This window comes from Dendrobates tinctorius, unplaced genomic scaffold, assembly GCF_039654945.1.
Source record: "Dendrobates tinctorius isolate UK_male_01 unplaced genomic scaffold, ASM3965494v1 ptg000084l, whole genome shotgun sequence".
Classification (NCBI taxonomy): Eukaryota; Metazoa; Chordata; class Amphibia; order Anura; family Dendrobatidae; genus Dendrobates; species Dendrobates tinctorius.
This window is the reverse complement of record NW_027361752.1, coordinates 52,808,498-52,829,993: the sequence shown is the minus strand read 5'-3', so window position 1 is coordinate 52,829,993 and position 21,496 is coordinate 52,808,498. Positions and strand designations below refer to the sequence as shown.

General features: G+C 45.7%; 1 protein-coding gene across 7 annotated transcripts in view; it reads left to right on the top strand.

The window, feature by feature from the left end:
- The window catches only part of LOC141097495 (interferon-induced GTP-binding protein Mx-like), a 271,547-nt gene that overhangs the window by 210,387 nt on the left and 39,664 nt on the right, over window positions 1-21,496 (top strand). For all 7 annotated transcript variants that reach the window (XM_073584715.1, XM_073584716.1, XM_073584711.1 and 4 more), the window contains 3 exons: window positions 16,195-16,332; window positions 16,438-16,592; window positions 20,627-20,765. In XM_073584715.1, the coding sequence (XP_073440816.1) occupies window positions 16,195-16,332; window positions 16,438-16,592; window positions 20,627-20,765 (432 nt within the window). The remainder of the gene's footprint in view (window positions 1-16,194; window positions 16,333-16,437; window positions 16,593-20,626; window positions 20,766-21,496) is intronic.

The following is a 21,496-nucleotide window of genomic DNA, read 5'->3' as shown; positions in this document are numbered from 1 at the left end:
GGGGGGCACATAGATCACAGGGGGCACAAAGCTGGGAGCCACAGATGGGGGAAACAGATGGGGGCACATAGATCAGAGGAGGGCAAATAACTGGAGGGCACAGATCACAGGGGGCATTTAGCTGAGGGGCACAGATCACATGGGAAACATAACTGGGGGCACAGATCACAGGGGGCATAGAGCTGCATAACTGGGGGGCACATAGATCACAGGGAGCACATAGCTGGAGGACACAGATCACAGGGGGGCATATAGCTGGGGTGTACAGATCACAGGGGGCACATAACTGGAGGGCACAGATCACAGGGGGCATATAGCTGTATAGCTGGGGAGCACATAGATCACAGGGGGGCATATAGATGGGGCACAGATCACAGGGGGCACATAGCTGGAGGGCACAAATCACAGGGTAGCACATAGCTGGAGGGCACAAATCACGGGACATATAGCTGAAGGGCACAGATCACAGGGGGTATATAACTGGAGGGCACAGATCACAGGGGGCATATAGCTGGGGGCACAGATCACAGGGGGCACATAGCTGGAGGGCACAGATCACAGGGGGCAAATAGCTGGGGTGCACAGATCACAGGGGGCATAGATCACAGGGGGGCATATAGCTGGGCGGGCACAGATTACATGGGGAAACATAGCTGGGGGAACAGATCACAGGGGGCATATAAATGCAGAGCTGGGAGGAACATAGATCACAGGGGGGCACATAGCTGGAGGGCACAGATCACAGGGGGCATATAGCTGCATAGCTGGGGGGCACATAGATCACAGGGGGTACTGTTGTGAATTCGCTTTCTGGCCTCCCTCTGGTTATTACTGAAGGTAGTGGAGCTGATCAGATTGACAGAGGGGTTGCGAGTTCTCTTTCTGGGCTCCCTCTGGTGGTTACTGGAGGTAATTGAGCTTATCTTATTAACAGAGGCTTGCCACCTGATAATGACGACGATGATTGGAGATCTGGGGTTTCAAATTAGGATTTAAGACAGCCGACTCCCTCTATCCTTGCTGATGATTATATTCTTGCCTCCTGAGGTCTGATGTTTCCAGCTCTGTCCCTGCATGTTCAGCTAAGTGTTCATTTGCTATTCTGTTTGCATTTGATCTGGTTTTGTCTATCTCAGTTTTGTGTGGGTCAGCCAGCTCCGGCTGAGGCTGTGCTGAATCACCGTCCATATGTTACTGCTTGTGCCAGTTTGTTTTTGTTCCCTGTTAGATTGGCCTCTTTTTGCTCTGCTTTCAGAATATACCAGAGTGCTGATATAGTGGGCGAAGTGTCATGCGACTTCAGTGTTTTTGTGCTTCAGACGTGTTGGACTTTTTGCAGGGTTTTTTGCATGATTGCAGACAGCGTCTTTCCTTTCCTGTCCTGTCTAGTCAGTGTGGGCCCCATTGTTTGCTCAGTCTATTTTCCTGCCTGCGTTTGTGTTTTCATCATGTCTCACCAACAATATATGTTTGGGGGCTGTCTATTCCTTTGGGGTCTGCCATGGGCAGTTTAGATTTCCCCTTTCTTGCTTTAGGCTTATGTAGCTCTCCGGCTGTGCCGAGGCGTCTAGGATCATCGTAGGCACGCTCCACGGCTACTGCTAGTTGTGTGTATAGGATCAGGGGTCTGCAATAGGCTTAGCTACCAACCTCTCTGGTTTTCTGTAGCTTAGCTTGGGCCTGCTCTCCTCCTCGGTGACCCAAATCATAACAGGGTACCAAGCTTAGAGGCACAGATAACTAGTAGAAAAAGCACACTGCCGGATCAGAGATCGGTCTGGACTCTGGCAGCATATCCTCTTCCGGGACAGGACTGGAGAGCATTGGGCGCTAACCCCGCCCACCCCAGCGCTAACCCCGCCCACACAGTCGACGTCATCATTCATGTGCAGGGCAGGCAGGTCTAGGGTAGTAGTGTAGGGAAGGTGACCGGACGGACTGACTGGTCAGTTTTCAAAAGGGGTTTTCACTTGTTAGACAGGATGACAGTTATGGCAGAAGGGAAAACAGCTAGGGAAGTGTAGGTGACGTGCAGTACCCGAAATTGACATTAGAGGGCAGGGAGGAGTGTGAGCATAGGACTTTACATCAGCTTAGGGCTAAGAAACCGTTGGTCATGGGGGGGCGGAGTTATAGGGAACCGGGAAAGCTATAAATTTGACAGGAGGGTTCTAGAAGATTCCAGTCCCCAGGGGGAGCTCAAGTGACGAGGAGACTGTGACAGTTGGCGCACTGAGGAAAACCCAACCAGGGGGACTGAGGATAAAGGAAGTCAGGAGGGTGGTCCTGACACGAAGTACAGCAGCATAGACGAGGCTCTGGGTGTAGGACACCGTGTTTGGAACGACGTTTGACCAGTAAAATTACTGATGGTGTACAGGCCTACGGCAGCCACAGTGACGGAGCTGTCACAGAGTGTAAAGGGGACGGTACGTATATATACGTCCCTGGAGAAAGAACGGTGTCATAAGGTGTTCTGTAACCGGAGAGCTGTGAAGAGAAGTGCGGTGTACTGTGAGACCGTCTGGCGGACGGCGAGAGCACGAATAAACTTGGACCTGTTGCACCAGAAACTTGCCTCCAGCTTGTGTCTGTACATCACTGCGCGGTATACAGAGGGACCACCCCCCAGCCCGGCCCACGACCCTACACTAATACAAAATTCTCTGTTGTTTTGGGGTTAGAAGGTGGTTAACACCAGCCTCTCTGGTGGTGTAGGGTATAGAAAGGGACTAATGCCAGGTTCCTGGTAGTCTAGGGTGGTGGAGGGTTGACAGTAGAAATGAGCCAATATTTCAATGTTCGGTTCGGATTACGATAGCCGAATTTGCAATATTCGCCAATTAATTTGTTGAATATTCACCGAACATAATCAAGCGCCATTCATGTCAATGCGAGGCAGGCAAAAACAAAAGCATGCACAACACCTTATATCGGTCCCAACTGCTGCCAAAACACACCAAATGAGGGGCAGACACCAGGAAAGTGGCCTCCATTCACCCACAGTGCAGATTTTAGCATGGCACTGCAGCAATCAGCTAGGCAGAGGTATCGGGGTCTGGGATAGCATTTACAGCTTTCAGTTGAACATCACAGTAAAACGAGGTGGATGAGGGATCGGTGTAGGCCTCCTGTGCTGGGATCCCTGATACCACATGCAACACCTCTACCTGCTTTCATGCTGAGCCACACTCAGGTGGCACAAATATCAGTTTTGTAGACTATCATTGTCAGAAAAACTTAAGGATAGTAACATGGGTAGTTGAGTCCAAGGAAGTGGAGGCCTGACCGTCTCGGAGGCCTACTGCTACAGGCAACACGCATGAAGGAGACCCAACCAGGAGTGTTCACATTTCCAAAAATTATTGGCAGACACCACCAAAGTAGCATCAATTTCACCACAGTAGAAACAGTATAATAGGGACTGACAGATCTGCCACTACATCCAATCCAGCAGACACCGAACCTGGAGAGTTCACATTTTAAAAAATGAGGGCCTGGCACCACCGAAGTGGAATAACTATCACGAGAATAGAAATGGTATAATTGGGCCTGACAAGTCTTCCACTATAGCTAACCCAGCAGATGTAGACCAACCATGACTGTTCACCTTTCCAAAGATTTGTGTTAAGATCAGCAGCAGAAGCCACACTAGAGATAATCACAGAGTGCAGTTACGTGACATTAATGCATCACACTAAAAAATGCAATATCATCTAGTCTGTACAGTCTACGATTGGGGTGAAAAAGTCCTTGGAGATCCACGACTTGTTCATCTTGATGAAAGTTAGGCAGTCTACACTTTCAGGGGACAGCTGGCTGTGCTTATCCATCAGGACACCACCATCAGCACTGAAGACACGTTCTGAGAAAACGCTGGCTGCTTGGCACGATAAAACCTCCAAGGCGTGTGAGGCAAGTTCAGGCCACTCATCCATTTTGGAAGACCAAAAAGTGAAAGGGTCCAAACCCTCCCTGGTGGTATTGATACTCAGGTCTAGATACTCCTGCACCAATTCATTCACCAGGTGTAAGACTTGGTCTCTGTTGTGCTGGTGCATGAGCTGATCTTAAAAAGTGTCAAAGGACTCACAGAAATTGCTTCTTCCTCTTCCAACACTGTTGCTGCTGCTGCTACTGCTAATGTTTTGGCATTGACTAATTGATGTGTCAGAGGTTGGAAGTCTAGAGCTGCGATGTGAACTGTGTACACTGCTGTCTTGGGGAAAAGCTTTCGTGGGTCCCTTTCCAGGGCGTGAATCATCTGGCAAAAATTTTTTAACAGTGGCAATCCAGTAGTCAGCAGTATTCCTAATCATAAGTATACGGGGATCATGTTGCAGCACAAAGGCACTCATATGTTGGGCTCTACCATGAGGTCCAAGCCCATGCTGTGTTGGTGGCTGGGTAAGAATGAGGCTTGTTTTCTTTGTCCCCTCTGTTATCACCAGCCTCCCTCGATCGCAGTAATCCACCCTCCCTTGGCACCCACCTGTGTGACGACAGTGTGGAACTTAGAGACAATGTTATCCCTTCAGCATCCTCCTCTGCTACCTCCTCTTCTTCTGGGACCACCATCTCCTCCCGCAGGCTACTCAAAGTCTGCTCCATCATATAGATGACTGGAATAGTGATGCTAATGACGGCGTCATCAGCGCTAACTATCTTAGTAGCCATTTTGAAACTGTGCAGAAGGGTGCAGAGGTCCTTAATTTGTACCTCTGTATCAATGCAAGTTGATGACTTGAAGGGGTAAAAATGGTGGAAATGAGCACACAGCTTACGTGCTTTCTGTAGCAGCTCACCCAAGCCAGGATAGTGGCGGGCAAAATGCTGTACCACCAGATTGAGGATGTGAGCCCAGCCACCAGATTCACCAAGTGCCCAGTCAGCCATGGTTACTCGTCCAAGTGTCTGTGGTGAAATGCACCCTGGCAGACAGAGATTTTGTCAAGGAATGGGTGATGTTGTCTGTGACATGCTGGTGTAGAGAAGGCACAGCTTTCTTAGAAAAGTAATGGCGACTGGGCAATTGGTACTGGGGACTGCAACGACCATCAGCTTTCTGAAATTGCCTGTATCTACCAAGTGGAAAGGCAGCATTTCCGTAGCCAACAGATTGGAGATGGTGGAGTTCAACCTCTTAGCTTTGTCATGTGTAGGGGGAAACAGTCTTTTACGTGACCACAACTGCAGAACCGTAGGCTTGCTGCAGTGCTGAGTGAGGGCGGAGTACAGTGAACCGGACAAACTGCTGGACCATGAGAGAGGTGCAGGTGGAGATGATATGGTGGATTGAGAAAGTTGTGGTGTGCTCGTTCTCTGAGATCAGTCAAAAACAGCACGTATGTCCGCTTTTGTTAAAAGAAAGAATTGTTTGAGTGTGGATGAGGCCTGTAAGAGAAAGAAGATATGCTACAAACAATTTGAAAGTCAGATGTCCCCTACTGTATGACGTTAGGAACACAAGAATTTTTTGGTGGCCTCTGGATCACGCCTCTATAACACTCTAGATGCTGCAAACTATTTGAAAGTCAAATCTCCTACTGTATGACACGAAGAACAGAATCATTTTTTTGGTGGCCTCTGGATCAGGCCTCTATAATACACTAGATGCTACAAACTATTTTAAAGTCAGGTCCCCTACTGTAAGACACTAGGAATAGAGAAAATTTTTGTGGCCTCTGGTTCAGGCCTCTATAACACACTAGATACTACAAATTATTTGAATGTGAGATATCCTACTGTATGACACTAGGAACAGAAGAATTTTTTGTGGCCTCTGTATCCGGCCTCTATAACACACGAAATGCTACAAACTATTTTAAAGTCAGGTTCCCTACTGTATGACTTTAGGAACACAAACATTTTTGGGTGGCCTCTGGATCAGGCCTCTACAGCTTAATTTCAACCCAACAAAATGATAAAGTGTGATACGGTGGGCTGTCTAACTTTTTGCAACTGAAAAATTATATTTCTCTATCGCTTCATTGGGGGACACAGGAAACCATGGGTTTATGCTGCTGCCACGAGGAGGCTGACACTATGTAGAAAAAAAGTTAGGTCCTCCTCCGCAGTGTACACCCCACCCACAGGAACTAGGATATTTAGATTAGCTTAGTGTCAGTAGGAGGTGGACACGGGTCTTTCCCTAGACCCTTATGTACCTCAGTGTGCGTCGTTTCCTTTCAGGTTCCCGGAGGGATACAGTGTGAACGGTCACTACTGTACTCCCACGCAGAGACTATGAGTATGGTGTGTACTGCCACCCCGTATCCTCATAGGTGATCCGGACCCGGTCCTGCCTCCGTCCCCCTGCCCACTCGCCTACCAGAGCCTGTCGGTTTGAGGAGACGTGGATGTCACGCAACATGGATTTCGGACATCCAATATTCATGAATGGGGAGGTACTTTCGCTCTTTCCCCCTTTCCCCGCAGGTGCTGCAGGACCCTCGCAAGGGCAAGCGAGTGAGGAGATCAGGGAAGAAGATATACAGAAGAAAAAAAAATCTTTCCATTAAGCCATTTCCAGGTCTTGTTCTTCAGGGCTTCAGAGATTTCTGCGTATTGCAAGGGACGGGTCCATTTTCTTTTTCATTTGATAGCTTTCCCTCTCAGGCTCTCAACCACTCCCGGAGCCTCGCAGAGTCTGTGGCAGCCGTTGTGCACTTTCTGCGGATGAAAGGTTTAGTGTCCATGATTCTTAGTTCCCTTCCTTTTGTTCGGCTTGGACTTATCCTTTGTGATGATCTCTCTTCAGGCTACCTGGCCAGAGCAATGGTGAATATTTATTCGGAGCCTTCATTGGGGGACACAGCACCCTCCCAAGTTAAACAGCTCTGTTTACTGTATTATTACAGTTTGAGTTTGTATTTTTCTGTGGTTTCTTTCTCTTTTATTTATTGCTTCTCCTACTGCTTTCTCACTAACCGAATATGCTAGTTCATGTTGGTGGGGTGTACACTGAGGAGGAGGAGCTAACTTTTTTTCTACATAGCCTCCTAGTGGCAGCAGCATACACACATGGTTTCCTGTGTCCCCCCAATGAAGGCTCCGAGAAACAGATTTTACGGTGAGCAACCAAAAATCCTGTTATTTTTAATGTGCCTTATAGCTGCAGACAGTTTCATATCACCACAGCACTAAATAACAAGGTACAGCAGTCTGTTTCACATTTAGCTAGTGAAAAAATATTATTTAGAATGCTATACTCGTGCATGGAGCACAACAGAAGTAGTGCACAACACACTTGTGCCCTGCAGGTTTTCTCTGTGGACCTCAGTAATGGCCCCCCAAAAATGTTGGAAGGTAAAATGAACAGCCACACTGGACACTAGCTAGCTACACTATCTGACTGATATGCAACCGCCTAGCTAACTAGATAAAATCTTGCTGCTAACAGGAGCAGCATCAGGAGTAGCCTCTCTGCGCCTTTACTGTGTCAAAATGGCGCTAAAACAAGATGTCCGTTCTTTATATGGAGAAGGACATGTGATTTCAGCAGCCAATGACACAAGCCATAGTGTCAGGACATTGTGGATGTTTCCTGCGTCCTGATTGGCTAGCCACAATGTGCACACATAAAGTTAGGGAAAAAAAATTACAGTTTACAAGAACGCCGCGCCTCTGAGCTCTGCAATCCTCCTCCCCTCATCAAACATGTGCCAAACGCTCATGATACACCATCTTTGCTAAAGTGCTGAAAATACTTTTGTGGCAACGCAAATATTTTCCCACACTTTTTACCGAATGTTATAAAATTTTGCTCGTGTTTCCGATCACGAATCCGAATGTGCCATATTTTTGCTGAATTTATGTTTGGCCAATCGTTTTCCAAACAAATTTGCTCACCACTAGTTAACACCGGATTCCCTTTGTACTAGGTAATTGATGGGGTAACATCAGCTTCCCTGTTGATTTAGTGTAGTGGAGGGTGGAACATTTCCTAGTCATCTGGGGTAGCAGATGGGTAACACCATCTTATGTTTGGTTTAGGATATTGGGGGTAATACAAGATTCCCTAGTGGTTTAGGGTATTGCAGGGGTATTACAAGCTTCGCTTGGTGGTCTAGGGAGGGTAACACATCACTTCTGCCACAGACAAGTTGCTGTTACTCCTCTGATACCCTAGACCACCAGGAAAGCTTGTGTTAGTTCTCCTCTACCCCAGACCACAAGTAAAGTTTATAACACCAGATTTCCTACTGGTTTGGGGAAATGACGATATTATTGGTGTTCCTTTCTAACACCAGGGAATCAATAAAATATTTGAGAACATAAAAAAAGGAATACTTGAGTAAGCAATACTCACCTCCTAATTTCCCAGCATTTGGAGAGGTCCTGCTGCTGGTCTCTGTCTGCATTTGCTACAGAGGTTGAGTGCTGGACATCCACATTTGTGTTGCATGTCACAGGCAAGGACCACAATAGTTAAAGCTGTGGTAGGGGCCGGGATTGGGGGGTGGACCGCTGCTTACCCTGTCCGGATGACACAGACATCAGGTGATGCAAGGACGAGGCGGAGACAGATTTCAATTGTAACAGTTCCGGATTTATTCGTCGTCTTCCTGACTACCACAGCCACGCACCGCAGCCTCTTTACAGTTCTCTGCCTCCAGGCCCGGGTACCTGCACCTTTGCTCCAGTCGAAGTAATGTCCCTCGCAGATCTTTCGCTGGGGCTGTCCTAGACCAATCTACCGCCAGCGCTTCACCTGCCCGAGGTCGTCGTCCAATCGGTACCCCCGGGGCCTCGCCTGTCCTGCGGTCCATCGGGTCAGGGCCACCCTGACTGTCTTCTCTGTTGTCCATCCCCTTCTCTCTCCGTCTTCTATCGAGCTCCTCCCGGGACTAACCTAACCTGGAACCCCAACCAGTTCTATTTATCCCCTCTCTCACCGGGAATTCCCCTCCTGGGTTCCTATCTCCCCGCCCCCCATGACTAAGCAGTTTCTATAGCTGTAAGCTGATGTAAAGTCCTGAACTACACTCCTCCCTGCCATCTTGTGGTCAAATCTTGGTACTGCACTCCCTTTTCTGCTTTTCCCTGCTGTTACCTTTCTGTCATTGTCAGTCCCTGTCTACCGTGCACACATCGTCCCCTCCTACCACCAGTCACGTCTGTCCATCAAGTCACCTTCCCCACACAGCACCGAAGCAGCTTCAAAACTAAAATATAAGCATTGCTTATTTAAAAAATATAAAAAAAAATTTGGTTTGTTTCACTATTTTTTAACCCCATGAGGGTTTCTTTAATTATTGGCACTATTTTGAGGTTATACAAAACATTTTTATAGCTTTTTATTATATGCAAGATGACACATCGGCACATATATAGAGTATATACACTGCTCAAAAAAATAAAGGGAACACTTAAACAGAATATAACTCAGCTTGGTTTACACCACATCTAAATAAACAAAGTGCATTCCTAAAGCCGCAGTGTTCCCATGTCTACCTCTGTGTACAGCCGAGTGAGACGATTTACCACTAATATATATATAGTATATATACACCGCTCAAAAAAGCAAAGGGAACACTTAAACAACAGAATATAACTCCAAGTAAATCAAACTTCTGTGAAATCAAACTGTACACTTAGGAAGCAACACTGATTGACCATTTCACATGCTGTTGTGCAAATGGAATAGACAACAGATGGAAATTATTGGCAATTATCAATACACCCTCAATAAAGGAGTGGTTCTGCAGGTGGGGACCACAGGCCACATCTCAGTACCAATGCTTTCTGGCTGATGTTTTGGTCACTTTTGAAAGTTGGTTGTGCTTTCATACTCGTGGTAGCATGAGACGGACTCTACAACCCACACAAGTGGCTCAGGTAGTGCAGCTCATCCAGGATGGCACATCAATGCGAGCTGTGGCAAGAAGGTTTGCTGTCTCTGTCAGCATAGTGTCCAGAGGCTGGCGGCACTACCAGTCACTGTTTTTTTGAGGCCCTAGGATTTATCTATGAGGAACCGGAACGTGTGAGGTTGGCAGAGGACACTATCATGGGTCTTCTTCAGGGAAAGCTCTCACCCGAGTGGTATTGCTCGCAGTTCATTTGATGGGCCCCTGAAGTGTCCCGGAATAACTCTGCTTTGAGATGCCAGTTCAGGAGAGGACTTTCTGATCATCTCAAGGATGCTCTGGCACTCCATCTGCCACCCAGTACCCTGGAGGAGACCATGACCCAGGACATTCGTATGGACCGGAAATTACGGGAAAGAGGAGTTATCCAGCAAGAGATTCCTGTATTGCCTGCTAAATCTGAGGTGATGCCATTTACAGAGATCATGGAGGTTGGTGCTACTAACTTCAAGGAGAGGAAGCGATGGCGTGAGGGGAAATTATGTTTTCATTGTGGAGATCCGGGACATTGGAAGGAATGTCGAGGAGGTCGCCCAGACTCAGGTACCATTCTCATCATTTCAAAAAGTTTTGTTAGAGGTGGAACTGTGTTATAGACGTGGATACGCAGCCACTTCAGCTTTTGTGGACTGTGGATTTTCCATGAACTTCAATGACTATAGTCTGATGTCCAAGTTAAAGTTAAGGACAGTTAGGTTAGAGACTCTCATCCATATTATTGCCATTGATAAGAAACCATTGGCTCAAAATGTTATAAAGTTTGTCTATGAGGAGTTCCTCCTCAACGTGGGTTCCTTGCACCAAGAACAAATTTCATGTTATGTTATGAATATTCTACCTGTAGGACTGGTGTTGGGGTTCCCCTGGTTACAGAGGCATAATCCTGTTATAGACTGAGAATCTCGTGATATTGTTAATAATGGGGTCCTAATTGTTTCAATGGTTGTCTTTCTACTGTATCTGTGTCATCCGTCAGTCTAGAGGGTATTCCAGAGTACCTGGAGGATTTTGAGGATGTGCTCTCTGAAAAATGAGCCCGAGGTTCTACCACCACACCGCCCATTTAATTGTGCTGTTGATCTTGTTCATGGTGTCAAATTGCCCAAGGCCCGTTTGTACACTCTCTCTGGCCCTGAGCGGGCTGCTATGAAGGAGTGTCATGATGCAGGACGGGGTTTTGTCTTTATCCCATCATTGTCAGACAGGGGTTAATTGTATCATATGACATAGGTCTGGCGTCAGTGATAGCTCTGGTCCCTCGGCTAGAGCAGCTGACCTAGGTTACTCTGTTGGTAACCGTGTTTCTCTGTATGCGTGCCCGCTGTTGTGTGTATGATCCGGCTTGTTCCCTGACCTGAGTTTCTGCCCTCCGCTTTGGTACTGTTTAGCTTGCTTTGGTTTCTGATCCCTTGGCTTGCCTCTGATTACGCTTCCATTTTTTCCCCCCGATACCGCGCGCCAGTCTGGTTTTGACCTATCGGATGGTTCTGACCACGTGTTTGCTGAGACCTCTGGTACTATGTATGACTGCTGCTGACCCAGCTTTTGATGTTTTTGCTGCCACCTGGTGGTAGCTTTGGTTGCTGCAGTGCAATCCCTCCTCCTCTCTGTTGCCAACAGGTGGCGCTCACACACAACCTGCATTGCAGCTGCATGACAAGGAGTATATCTCTGATAACCTTCGTAAAGGGCACATTCGGCCTTCTGTTTCTCTTAGGGCGACGGGGTTCTTTTTTGTTAAGAAAAAAGATGGTGGTTTATGCCCATGCCTCTATTTTCGAGAATTGAATAAAATCACTGTAAGGAACACTTACCCCCTCCTGTTATGATTAGGTAACCGAGGAGGATAGCAGCGGAACAGACTAGGCAACCAGATAACCAGAGAGGTTGGTAACTTAGCGGATTGCAGACCCTTAAACTGACAACACAACTAGAATTAGCCGTGGGAGGTACCTACAATGCCCTAGATGCCTCGGCACAGCCAAAGAATTAACTAAGCCTCAAGAGAGAAAAGGGAAAGCTAAACTGCCCCAGAGTAGAACCCCAAAGGAATAGATAGCCCCCGAGCATATATTGCTGGTGAGACAAGATGAGGCACAAAACACAAGCAGAAAATAGAGTAAGCAAATGATGGGGCTCAAACTGTCTAGATAGAACAGGACAGGAAAGGATACTGTCTGCAATCACGCAAAAAACCCTAAGAAAAAAATCCAACACGTCTGATATGCAAAAATACTGAGGCCACACGACATCTCCCCCACTAAATCAAAACTCTGGTGTGAACTGGACGCAAAACAAAAAATTGTCAGGATTCTAATGTCAGGACCCTGTCAGCGTCGGCAAACTGCCACGCAGAGCAGGGTGACTAACACACACTATGGGAGAGCGCGGGGTCCAATACTGTAGTGATGGTTCAAGCAGACAGGACGTGCGGCACTGAAAATAGTAAGGAGTCCCAGGACCTACGATCATGTGACTGCAGGGGGCGGGGCTTAGCGTCCTACTGCTGCAGATGATGTAATGTACCTACTGCAGGGAAACTGTAGTAGAGGAGAGGAAAACGCAGGTCAGACAAGCGAGGGTTCGTACACGGAGAGGGCTGTGCGGTACCAGAGGGACAAGCAGAGAATAGTCAAGCCACAGGCATAGGGTCATACAAAAATAGGTAGCGCAGTACAAGAGGGACAGGCAGAACTCGTAACAGGGACGGAACCGGACAAAACTAAACAAGCAAGCAAGTTATCAGGCGCAAGGCACACGTACGCACGAGGTCAACTAACTCAGCCGAGGGCAGGAGTGTAACTGACACCGGACCTAGGTCAAGTGAGCATTAAATAGCAGCCCTCTGCCAGAGAGAGGCAGAAACATTTAACCCCTGTCTGACCGGGACTGGCCAAAGACAAACCCCATCTTGGATCATGACAAAAATACTGATATAACGGGATTAGAAATACTGAAAAGACTGACATGAGCTGTGGCATATGGAACAGAGTTCAGCACAGGTCCCAGCAGGGAACAAGGTTGAACTCACATCAGCAAAACAGAAATCAGAGGAAAGCAAAAAATGGATCAAATGAGAAAAGATTCAAGCAAACAAATAACTTATCTGAAAGATGCAGGACAAAGCAGGAGGCAAGTAGACTTCCAAAATTCTCAGGAAGAAAACCAAATCACCGGCAACAACTGAGGGAAGGTTTCTCACTTAAATCTCTCCAGTCTGTAACACCTGACCTCCAGTCATCCTCTTCAGGTGATTGACTTCTGTCAGCCAGACCAGCTCCATTACCAGCAGCAATCACCAGAGGGAGCCCAAACTCAGAAGCCAGGTCAAAAGTGTTCACAACACCCTCCCACTTATGCCTGATTTGTACAATCAATTGTCAGGGGCCAGGTGGTTCTCTAAGTTGGACCTCAGGGGAGCATATAATCTCACTCTTATATGGGAGGGGGATGAGTGGAAAGCTGCTTTTCTCACCTCTGAGGGTTTGTTTGAGAACTTGCTTATGCCCTTTGGCCTGACTAACGCGCTAGCAGTATTCCAGAATTTCATTAATCATGTTGCTCCGATTTTATTGGGTGCTTTGTGGTAGTTTATCTGGATAAAATTCTCATTTATTCTTCTGATAAACAGAGACACATAGGTCACCTCTGTGCTGTCCTCCAGAAGCTTAGGGAGGACTCACTCTTTGCTAAATTGGAGAAGTGTTCTTTTTTTGCTTGAGAATTGTCCTTTCTGGGGGTCATTTTGTCTGCCGAGGGGTTTCGTATGGACCCTAGAAAGGCACATGCTATTGTGGATTGGGTGCAACCGAGAGATCTCAAGGATCTTCAGCATTTTCTGGGTTTCGCCAATTACTATAGAAAATTCATCAAGGGGTTTTCTCAGGTGGTCAAACCCCTCAATGATTTAACTCGTAAGGGGGCTGATCTCAAAAACTGGTCAGCTCCAGCTGTGGCGGCGTTTTGTTCTTTAAAAGAATATTTCATGTCCGCCCCTGTGCTGATTCAACCTGATTTATCTGAACCGTTAATTGTGGAGGTGGACGCCTCGGAGGTGGGAGTGAGGACGGTGTTGTCCCAGGGGTCCACCTTTTTAACTAATTTAAGACCCTGTGCCTTCTTTTTGAGAAAAATGTCCTCTGCTGAAAGGAATTATGATGTGTGAGTTATTGGCCATTAAACTGACTTTTAAAAAATGGAGGCATTTTTTTGAGGGGGCTGTCCATCGTATCACTGTCATTACGGATCTCAAGAACCTGTCTTGCATCGAGTCAGCTAAACGTTTAACCCAGGTATGGTGGTCACTTTTTTTTTTCTCGATTTCAGTTTTCTATCACTTTCAGACCTGGATCCAAGAATGTGAAGGCTGATGCTTTATCTCGCAGCTTGTATCCAATATCACCTCCTGAACCCCCTTCCTCCATTCTTCAGCGTGGGGTGGTGGTGGCCGCGGTTTCCTTGGCTTTGGAGCAGGAGATTCGTGAGGCCTAGTCTTTTGCTCCTCCGTCCGTACCTGATAATAAGTTCTTTGTGCCTGTACAGTATCAGTTAAGGGTGCTTCGGGAGTTCCACGACTCGGCTCTGAGTGGGCATCCTGGAATCTCGGCCACGTGTAAAGCCATTGCTAGGGTGTTTTGGTGGCCCTCGTTGGCTTCTGATGTTACTGTGTTTGTGTCCTCCTGTGAAACTTGTGCCCAAGCAAAAACCTCCCATATCTGGCCGGCTGGGGAATTGGTGCCACTGCCAATTCCAGATAGACCATGGACTCATCTGTCCATGGATTTTATCACCGATCTTCCCCCCTCTAATGGCAAAACCGTTATCTGTGTAGTTGTTGATAGGTTCAGTAAACAGACGCATTTGTTACCATTGGCGGGTCTGCTTAATGCTGAGACTCTGTCAAATCTATTCATTCCGCATGTGGCCCGATTGCATGGTGTGCCTGTTAGTGTGGTGTCTGATAGAGGGGTGCAACTTGTGTCAAAATTCTGGAGGGCTTTTTGTAAAAGCCCGGGTATCAGTATGACCTTTTCATAGGCCTATCATCCCCAGACCAACGGTCAGACTGAAAGGAGGACCAATCGGTCTTTGGAGCAGATATTGCTGGGACTTGCCACGTCTAGACAGGATGATTGGTGCTCTTCATTACCCATGGCAGAATTTGCTTTCAATAATCGTGTCAATCAATTCACTGGTACTTCCCCGTTCTTTTACAACTATGGGTTTCACCCTCACTTTGGGAAGTTTTCCCGGCTGAATTCGGGGGGGGGCCCAGGGGCTGATTCGGCCTTTCAGTGGTTGGGGAAGGTCTGGAGGGAGGCTCAGAGGAACATTGGGGAGGCACAGGGCAAGTACAAATTTCTTGCGGATAAATGACGTTCGGTGGGGCCAGCATTCCAGGTGGGGGGATAAGGTATGGTTATCCACCAAGAATATAAGGTTGAGGATTCCTTCTGCTAAGTTGGGTCCAAAGTTTATTGGTCCTTATGAAATTTTACAGGTGGTTAATCGCGTGGCCTGCGCTTGCCTTCGTCGTTGCGGATCCTCAATGTGTTTCATAAGGCACTTCTGAAGCCATCGGTGTCTTCCTTAGGAGAGCCTCCCTCACACCCACCACCTGAGGTAGTGGATGGCCAGACCGAGTATGAGGTGGAACGGGTGGTGAATTCTCGTATGCTCCGCTGTTCACTTCAGTATTTGGTCCATTGGAAGGGTTACGGTCCTGAGGACCAGTCATGGGTGCCGGAGGGTTCGGTCTATGCGGATCGGTTGGTCCGGGCCTTACACGCTCGTTATCCAGTGAAGCCTGGGGGTCCGGTGGCCCCCCCATTGAGGGGAGGGTACTGTCATGATCCAGGCCGGAGTTTTGTTTCTTGTTAGTCTCTCCCCGGTCTGGTCATGCGGGGGTTAACTTTCTCTGCCTCATTTTGAATCTGTTTGGCTATTTCAGTCCGCTGCAGCACGCAGGCAACCTAAGTGATTGTTCCTGCCCCAGGCTAGAGCAGCTGACCCGCTACACCATGTTCTGTCCTCTGCCCGTTTACTCCATTCCCGTGACTTCCCTCTCCGGCTACCCCGCTCGTCATTGCTCCCCCGTGCTTTGACCTCTGGGTATGTGACCCGGCTTGTCTTCTGACCTCTTTGACTGTCCACGTCTCTGATATCTCTGCACCTGTCTGGCTCTGACTTCTGGCTTGTATTTTACCACGTGTATTGTTTTTCTCTCTGGTACTGTGTTTCCTGACCTCCATATCTTACAAAATGATAGCACCAATCATATTGCTATGCCTGCTTAACTTATTTAGTATTTTTTCCTCTACAGGTATTGTCACACGTTGTCCCCTTGAGCTGAAGCTGAAAAAATCTACCAACAACTCCCCGTGGTCTGGAACAATTATTTATAGAAATACAAAAACAGAGATTCGGGATCCCTCTGTTGTGGAGGCTGAAGTTCGGAGAGGTAAAGAAAAAAATAATGGTTTGGAGATTTTAGAAGAATTCGGTTAGAGAACTGATCTCTTCCTGACACTTATCTTTCCTATCTCCTTACTATTTTTCTCCCCAGCACAAGACGTTGTAGCCGGCTCAGGAAAGGGAATCAACCAAGAGCTCATTACGCTGGAAATCATCTCTCCAAATGTCCCAGATCTGACTCTCATTGATCTCCCGGGGATCACAAGGATCGCTTTACCCAATCAACCCCAGGATATCGGAAGACAGGTTTGTCAGAATTTGCCTTGCAGACATTAAAAAGAAATGTAGAGTTTATTAATTTGAGTTATGTAGTTTTGCTAAATTTTTCCAAAATGTTCAATTTGCAACAAATGAATTTTACGCAAATTTGAAATACTCTAAAGTCTACAATTTCCCTGATATGACGTGTGTAACACTCTGAGGTCTCCTAGTACTGTATCCAACTCTTTTTAAGCTATTTAACTCAAATACAACCTTATTAATGTCAAAGTGACCTTACCGTATATGGCTATAGGTAAACGGATAGTGACCAACAGCTTGTTCCTCACACACTAATCGTCTTCAATGCTGTTACACAAACTTTCTGTACAGTTTCTTCAGTATTTTATAGTTCTATCCTTACCTTTATAGCCAACTTCTGAATTCCCTGCCTTTGCTTTTACACAGGCTATAATAGTCAATTTTGATTGGTTGTGCTATTCCATGTGACATGATAGCAGCAGGGCATTATGGCGAAGCCCCTCACCCAGTTGCACCTGACTATTGTGTGAGCCTTGTCTGGTTGATGCAATGAATTCTTCTACAGTATGTAACATAGCATTTCCATAAATAAATATACATAATTTACCAGGACTATTGAATTCCCAAACAGAGAGAGAAGAGAATTTGCATATATATATATATATATATATATATATATATATATATATATATATACCTTTTTAATAATGTAAATTTATATATTTATTTACATAAAGAGGTGAGATGACTATATTTATATATCTACTATATAATTATTTGTAATGTCTTCACATCCTGTTCCAAGTTCACCGACCGCCATATTGGGACACCCAAGTGATGGGTGTCTCAATATGGAAACTGCTGGTGGTACCACCAACGGAACACCGTCGCACCACACAAACACACACACTGTATATGCTTTACGCACCACATACACAGAATTCCGCGCAGGTGCAGTGAATCATTCGGCTGATCCCGGCGGCAGATGCGCGATGTGTCTACAGGCAGAGGAAGCCGGTCACAATAAAGGGGTTTTCCCACGAACGGAAGTTCATTTTAAAAATTGTCTGTGTCTGACCGTGTACGGAGCATACCACATCTCCTGGGCAGGGGAGGAAGCAAAAGACAATACTGACATTACAGCAGGGCATCACAGAGGATTCATTTTGTGAGGTAAAATATTTCACTGACTGTTTTTAAACAATATTTTACCTCACAAATTGTGTCCTCTGCGATCTCCTGCTGTAATGAAGCGCACAGGGGTGAGAGAGACAGAGCACAGGGGGAGACAGCTCAAACGGGACAGCACATGAGGAGAGAACACAGCACAGGAAGGACCGAGACAGCAGGCAAGGGGGAGAGCACATGGGGTAGACAGGTCAAAGAAGAGAGCGCAGACGGGAGACGTCAGCACATGAGGAAAGAGAGAGTGGATAGGTGGGTGAGCACATGGGGGGGGGGGGAGAGAGATTCTCAACACTGCAAAGCCTGCCCCCATCGTGACATTACCGCCCTCCCGATGTGATAGCATCGGGCCTCCATCTAGTATATTTATACAGTATATACAGTTGAAGCCAGAAGTTTGTTTTTCTCAATATATGACATGAAATCAGAATAAACCTTTCCCGTTTTAGATGAATTAGGATTACCATAATTATTATTTGCCAAATGCCATATTGAGAGAGAGAGAATGTTTTAAGGCATTTTTATTACTTACTGCAAAGTCATAAGTTTCCATACACTTAGATTACTATGCCTTTAAACCATTCTGGACTGCCCATTTGATGATGTCATGTGTTTGGAAGCTTCTGATAGTCTCTTGTTTGGCAACATCTGAGTTAATTAGAGACACACCTGTGGATGTATTTAATGCACACCTGAAGTACACAGCTTCTTTGTGTAGCCTCCTGAGAAAGTCTCAAGAAATCAGCCAAGATATCAGGCAGAGAATTGTGGACTTGCACAAGTCTGGCTCATCCTTGGGTACAATTTTAAGATGCCTGAAGGTGCCTTGTTCATCTGTACAAACAATTATACACAAGTACAAACAAGATGGGAATGTCTAGCCATCATACCGCTCAGGAAGGAGATGGGTTCTGTGTCCCAGAGATGAACGTGCTTTGGTCCAACATATGCATATCAACCCAAGGACAAAAGCAAAAGACCTTGTGAAGATGATGGTGGAAGCTGGTAAGATTGTGTCAATATCCACTGTGAAATGCAAGGAAGGAAAAATTCAGCTGATCAAGGTGCTCAGACCAAGACAGATACTGGTAATGACCAAGTAAAGAAGTTTCCTTTCCATCTAAAGCCAGTGTCTGTCTTGGTCTGAGCACCTTGATCAGCCGTATTTTTCCTTACTTGCATTTTACATTTTATACCCTTTTGTGCGAGCGGCTTGGTGCAGCACGGACCCAGCAAATTATCAACCATACTGCATGACCTGAAGGATGGAGGACCTGTGGTGACATCAGCATCATGTGACGATCTATGTGACCGGCCAATCTCTGAACCTGGAAGCTGGTACAGCAAATGGTGCACATTAAGCACTGCGGCTCTGCAAATGTGGTCATGCCAGCAGCATAACCACGGAAGGTTAGTGCATTTTGTTCTCAACCTCTTACATTTGACCACCAGGTATCATACCAGGAGCGCCCCCTCCTGTCTTCCATTTTGTTTTAATATCCACAGTGAAACAAGTACTGTATCAATATGGGCTGAAAGGCCACTCTGCTAGGAAGAGCCATTACTCCAAAAACATAAAAAAAACAGATTAATGTCTGCAATGCACACAGGAACAAAGACCCTAATTTTTGGAGACATGTCCTGTGGTCTTATTAAACTAAAATTGAACTTTTTGGGCATAATGACCATTGTTATGTTTGGAGGAAAAAGGGAGAAGCTTGGAAGCCTAAGAACACCATCCCAACTGTGAAACATGGGGAAGACAGCATCATGTTGTGGGGTTGTTTTGCTGCAGGAGGGACTGGTGCACTTCACAAAATAGATGTCATCACGAGAAAAGAAGATTATTTGGCAATACTGAAGCAAATTTCAAGACGTCAGCCAGGAAGTTAAAGCTGTGGCAGAAATGGGTCTTCCAAATGGACAATGACCCGAAGCATACTGCCAAAATGGTAACAAAGTGGCTTAAGGATAACAAAGTCAATGTTTTGGAGCGGCCATCACAAAGCCCTGATCTCAGTCCTATTGAGAATTTATGGGCAAAGCTGAAAAGGCCGGATCGAGCAAGGCGCCCTACAAACCTGGATCAGTTACACCAGATTTGTCATCCAAATTCCGACCAACTATTGTGAGAAGCTTGTGGAAGGAGATCCCAAATATCTGACTCAAGTCATTCAGTTTAAGGGCAATGGTACCAAATACTAATGAAATGTATGGAAACTTTTGACTTTGCAGTAAATAATAAAACACTCTCTCTCATTATTCTGGCATTTAGCAGATATTAATAATTATGGTAATCCTAATTCACCTAAAATTGGAATGGCTTATTCTGATTTCATATCAGATATTGAGAAAAACATGCAGATGTGTCTTTATATATAGTGTATGGAAATGTCTGATTTCAACGGTGTATATATATACTGTATATTCTCACCTCTCTCTCTGTATATGAATTCAATAGTCTTGATGAATTAGGAATATTTGGTTATGGAAATACTATGTTACATATTGTAGAAGAATTAGATATGGGCACCACTGCTATGGTCTCCTACATAGACAAAGAGTTAAAAGACACTTACCTATAGCGACCACTAGGAGGAGCTTAACAGCTTACCGCAGACATTTTTATGATGTAGCATATTGTAGAATCCCCCTAGTGGTGACTACAAGGAGAAAAATCTTTGTCATGTCAATCTGTCACTATGGAGGGTGATATGAAACTTAAAAAAATATTAATAATAATCTCAGACTGCTATAAGATTTAAAAAAATAAAGTGAAATTAATTTATTAATTTTAACGTTAATAACCATTCGTGTGCAGTAGTAAAATATTTTTATATATACTGTATGTTCAGATTAAACAGATAATAAGAAAATACATAACTAAACAAGAGACAATTAATCTGGCCGTGGTTCCCTGTAATGTGGATATAGCAACAACAGAAGTTCTAGAAATGGCACGAGAGGTCGATCCAACCGGAGAGCGAACTATAGGTAATATAAATAGTGATGGGTCCTTCCATTACTTTCCTCCAACCATTAGAAGAATTTGTGACGGATTCTGTAATTCTTCCAGTAAGATGATGGACATCATGGTCAAAACCCGAACGCTATGACGGACACCGGACAGGTTAATGTCCATCATGTGACGGAGTCTCCACCATCATCAATTTTGTTAGCTAAAACCTTCCTGAACTGAGATATATGGCAGCAAATATTAAAAAGTATATGCCTGACATAAGCCTAAACAAAGTCTGTCCATTTGGTCGTCTCTTGTCCATAAGATCCTATGCTAGAAAATGTATATTAAACAGGATAACTTTGTCAGATGTAATCCTTTTACCATTTGTCTCCCAAAGGTGAAGGGCAAGCAACTCCTTTATTTTCTGGGAGTCTATAGTCCACCTTTTCTTGCCTGCAGCCTCTCTGGGAGTCAGGGAAGGGGAGGAAGGGGATGCAGCTGCAGCTTCTTACAGTATTCAGTAAAACACCATTGGGGTAGAGAGGAGGAGGAGGAGCAGCAGTGGAGTGAGATATCTTATTGGCCCAGAGCAGTGACATCACACCAAAAAGTATCCGCCCCGTCATGTACAGAAAAAAAAGCATTTTATTGCAACCAGAAGATCCAAAATCGTCATTAATAAATATTTCTAAAACAACGCATAAGATGAGAGAAAAAAAAGAAACAGGTCACAAAGAATAAATAATTTGCAAACCCGAAAAAC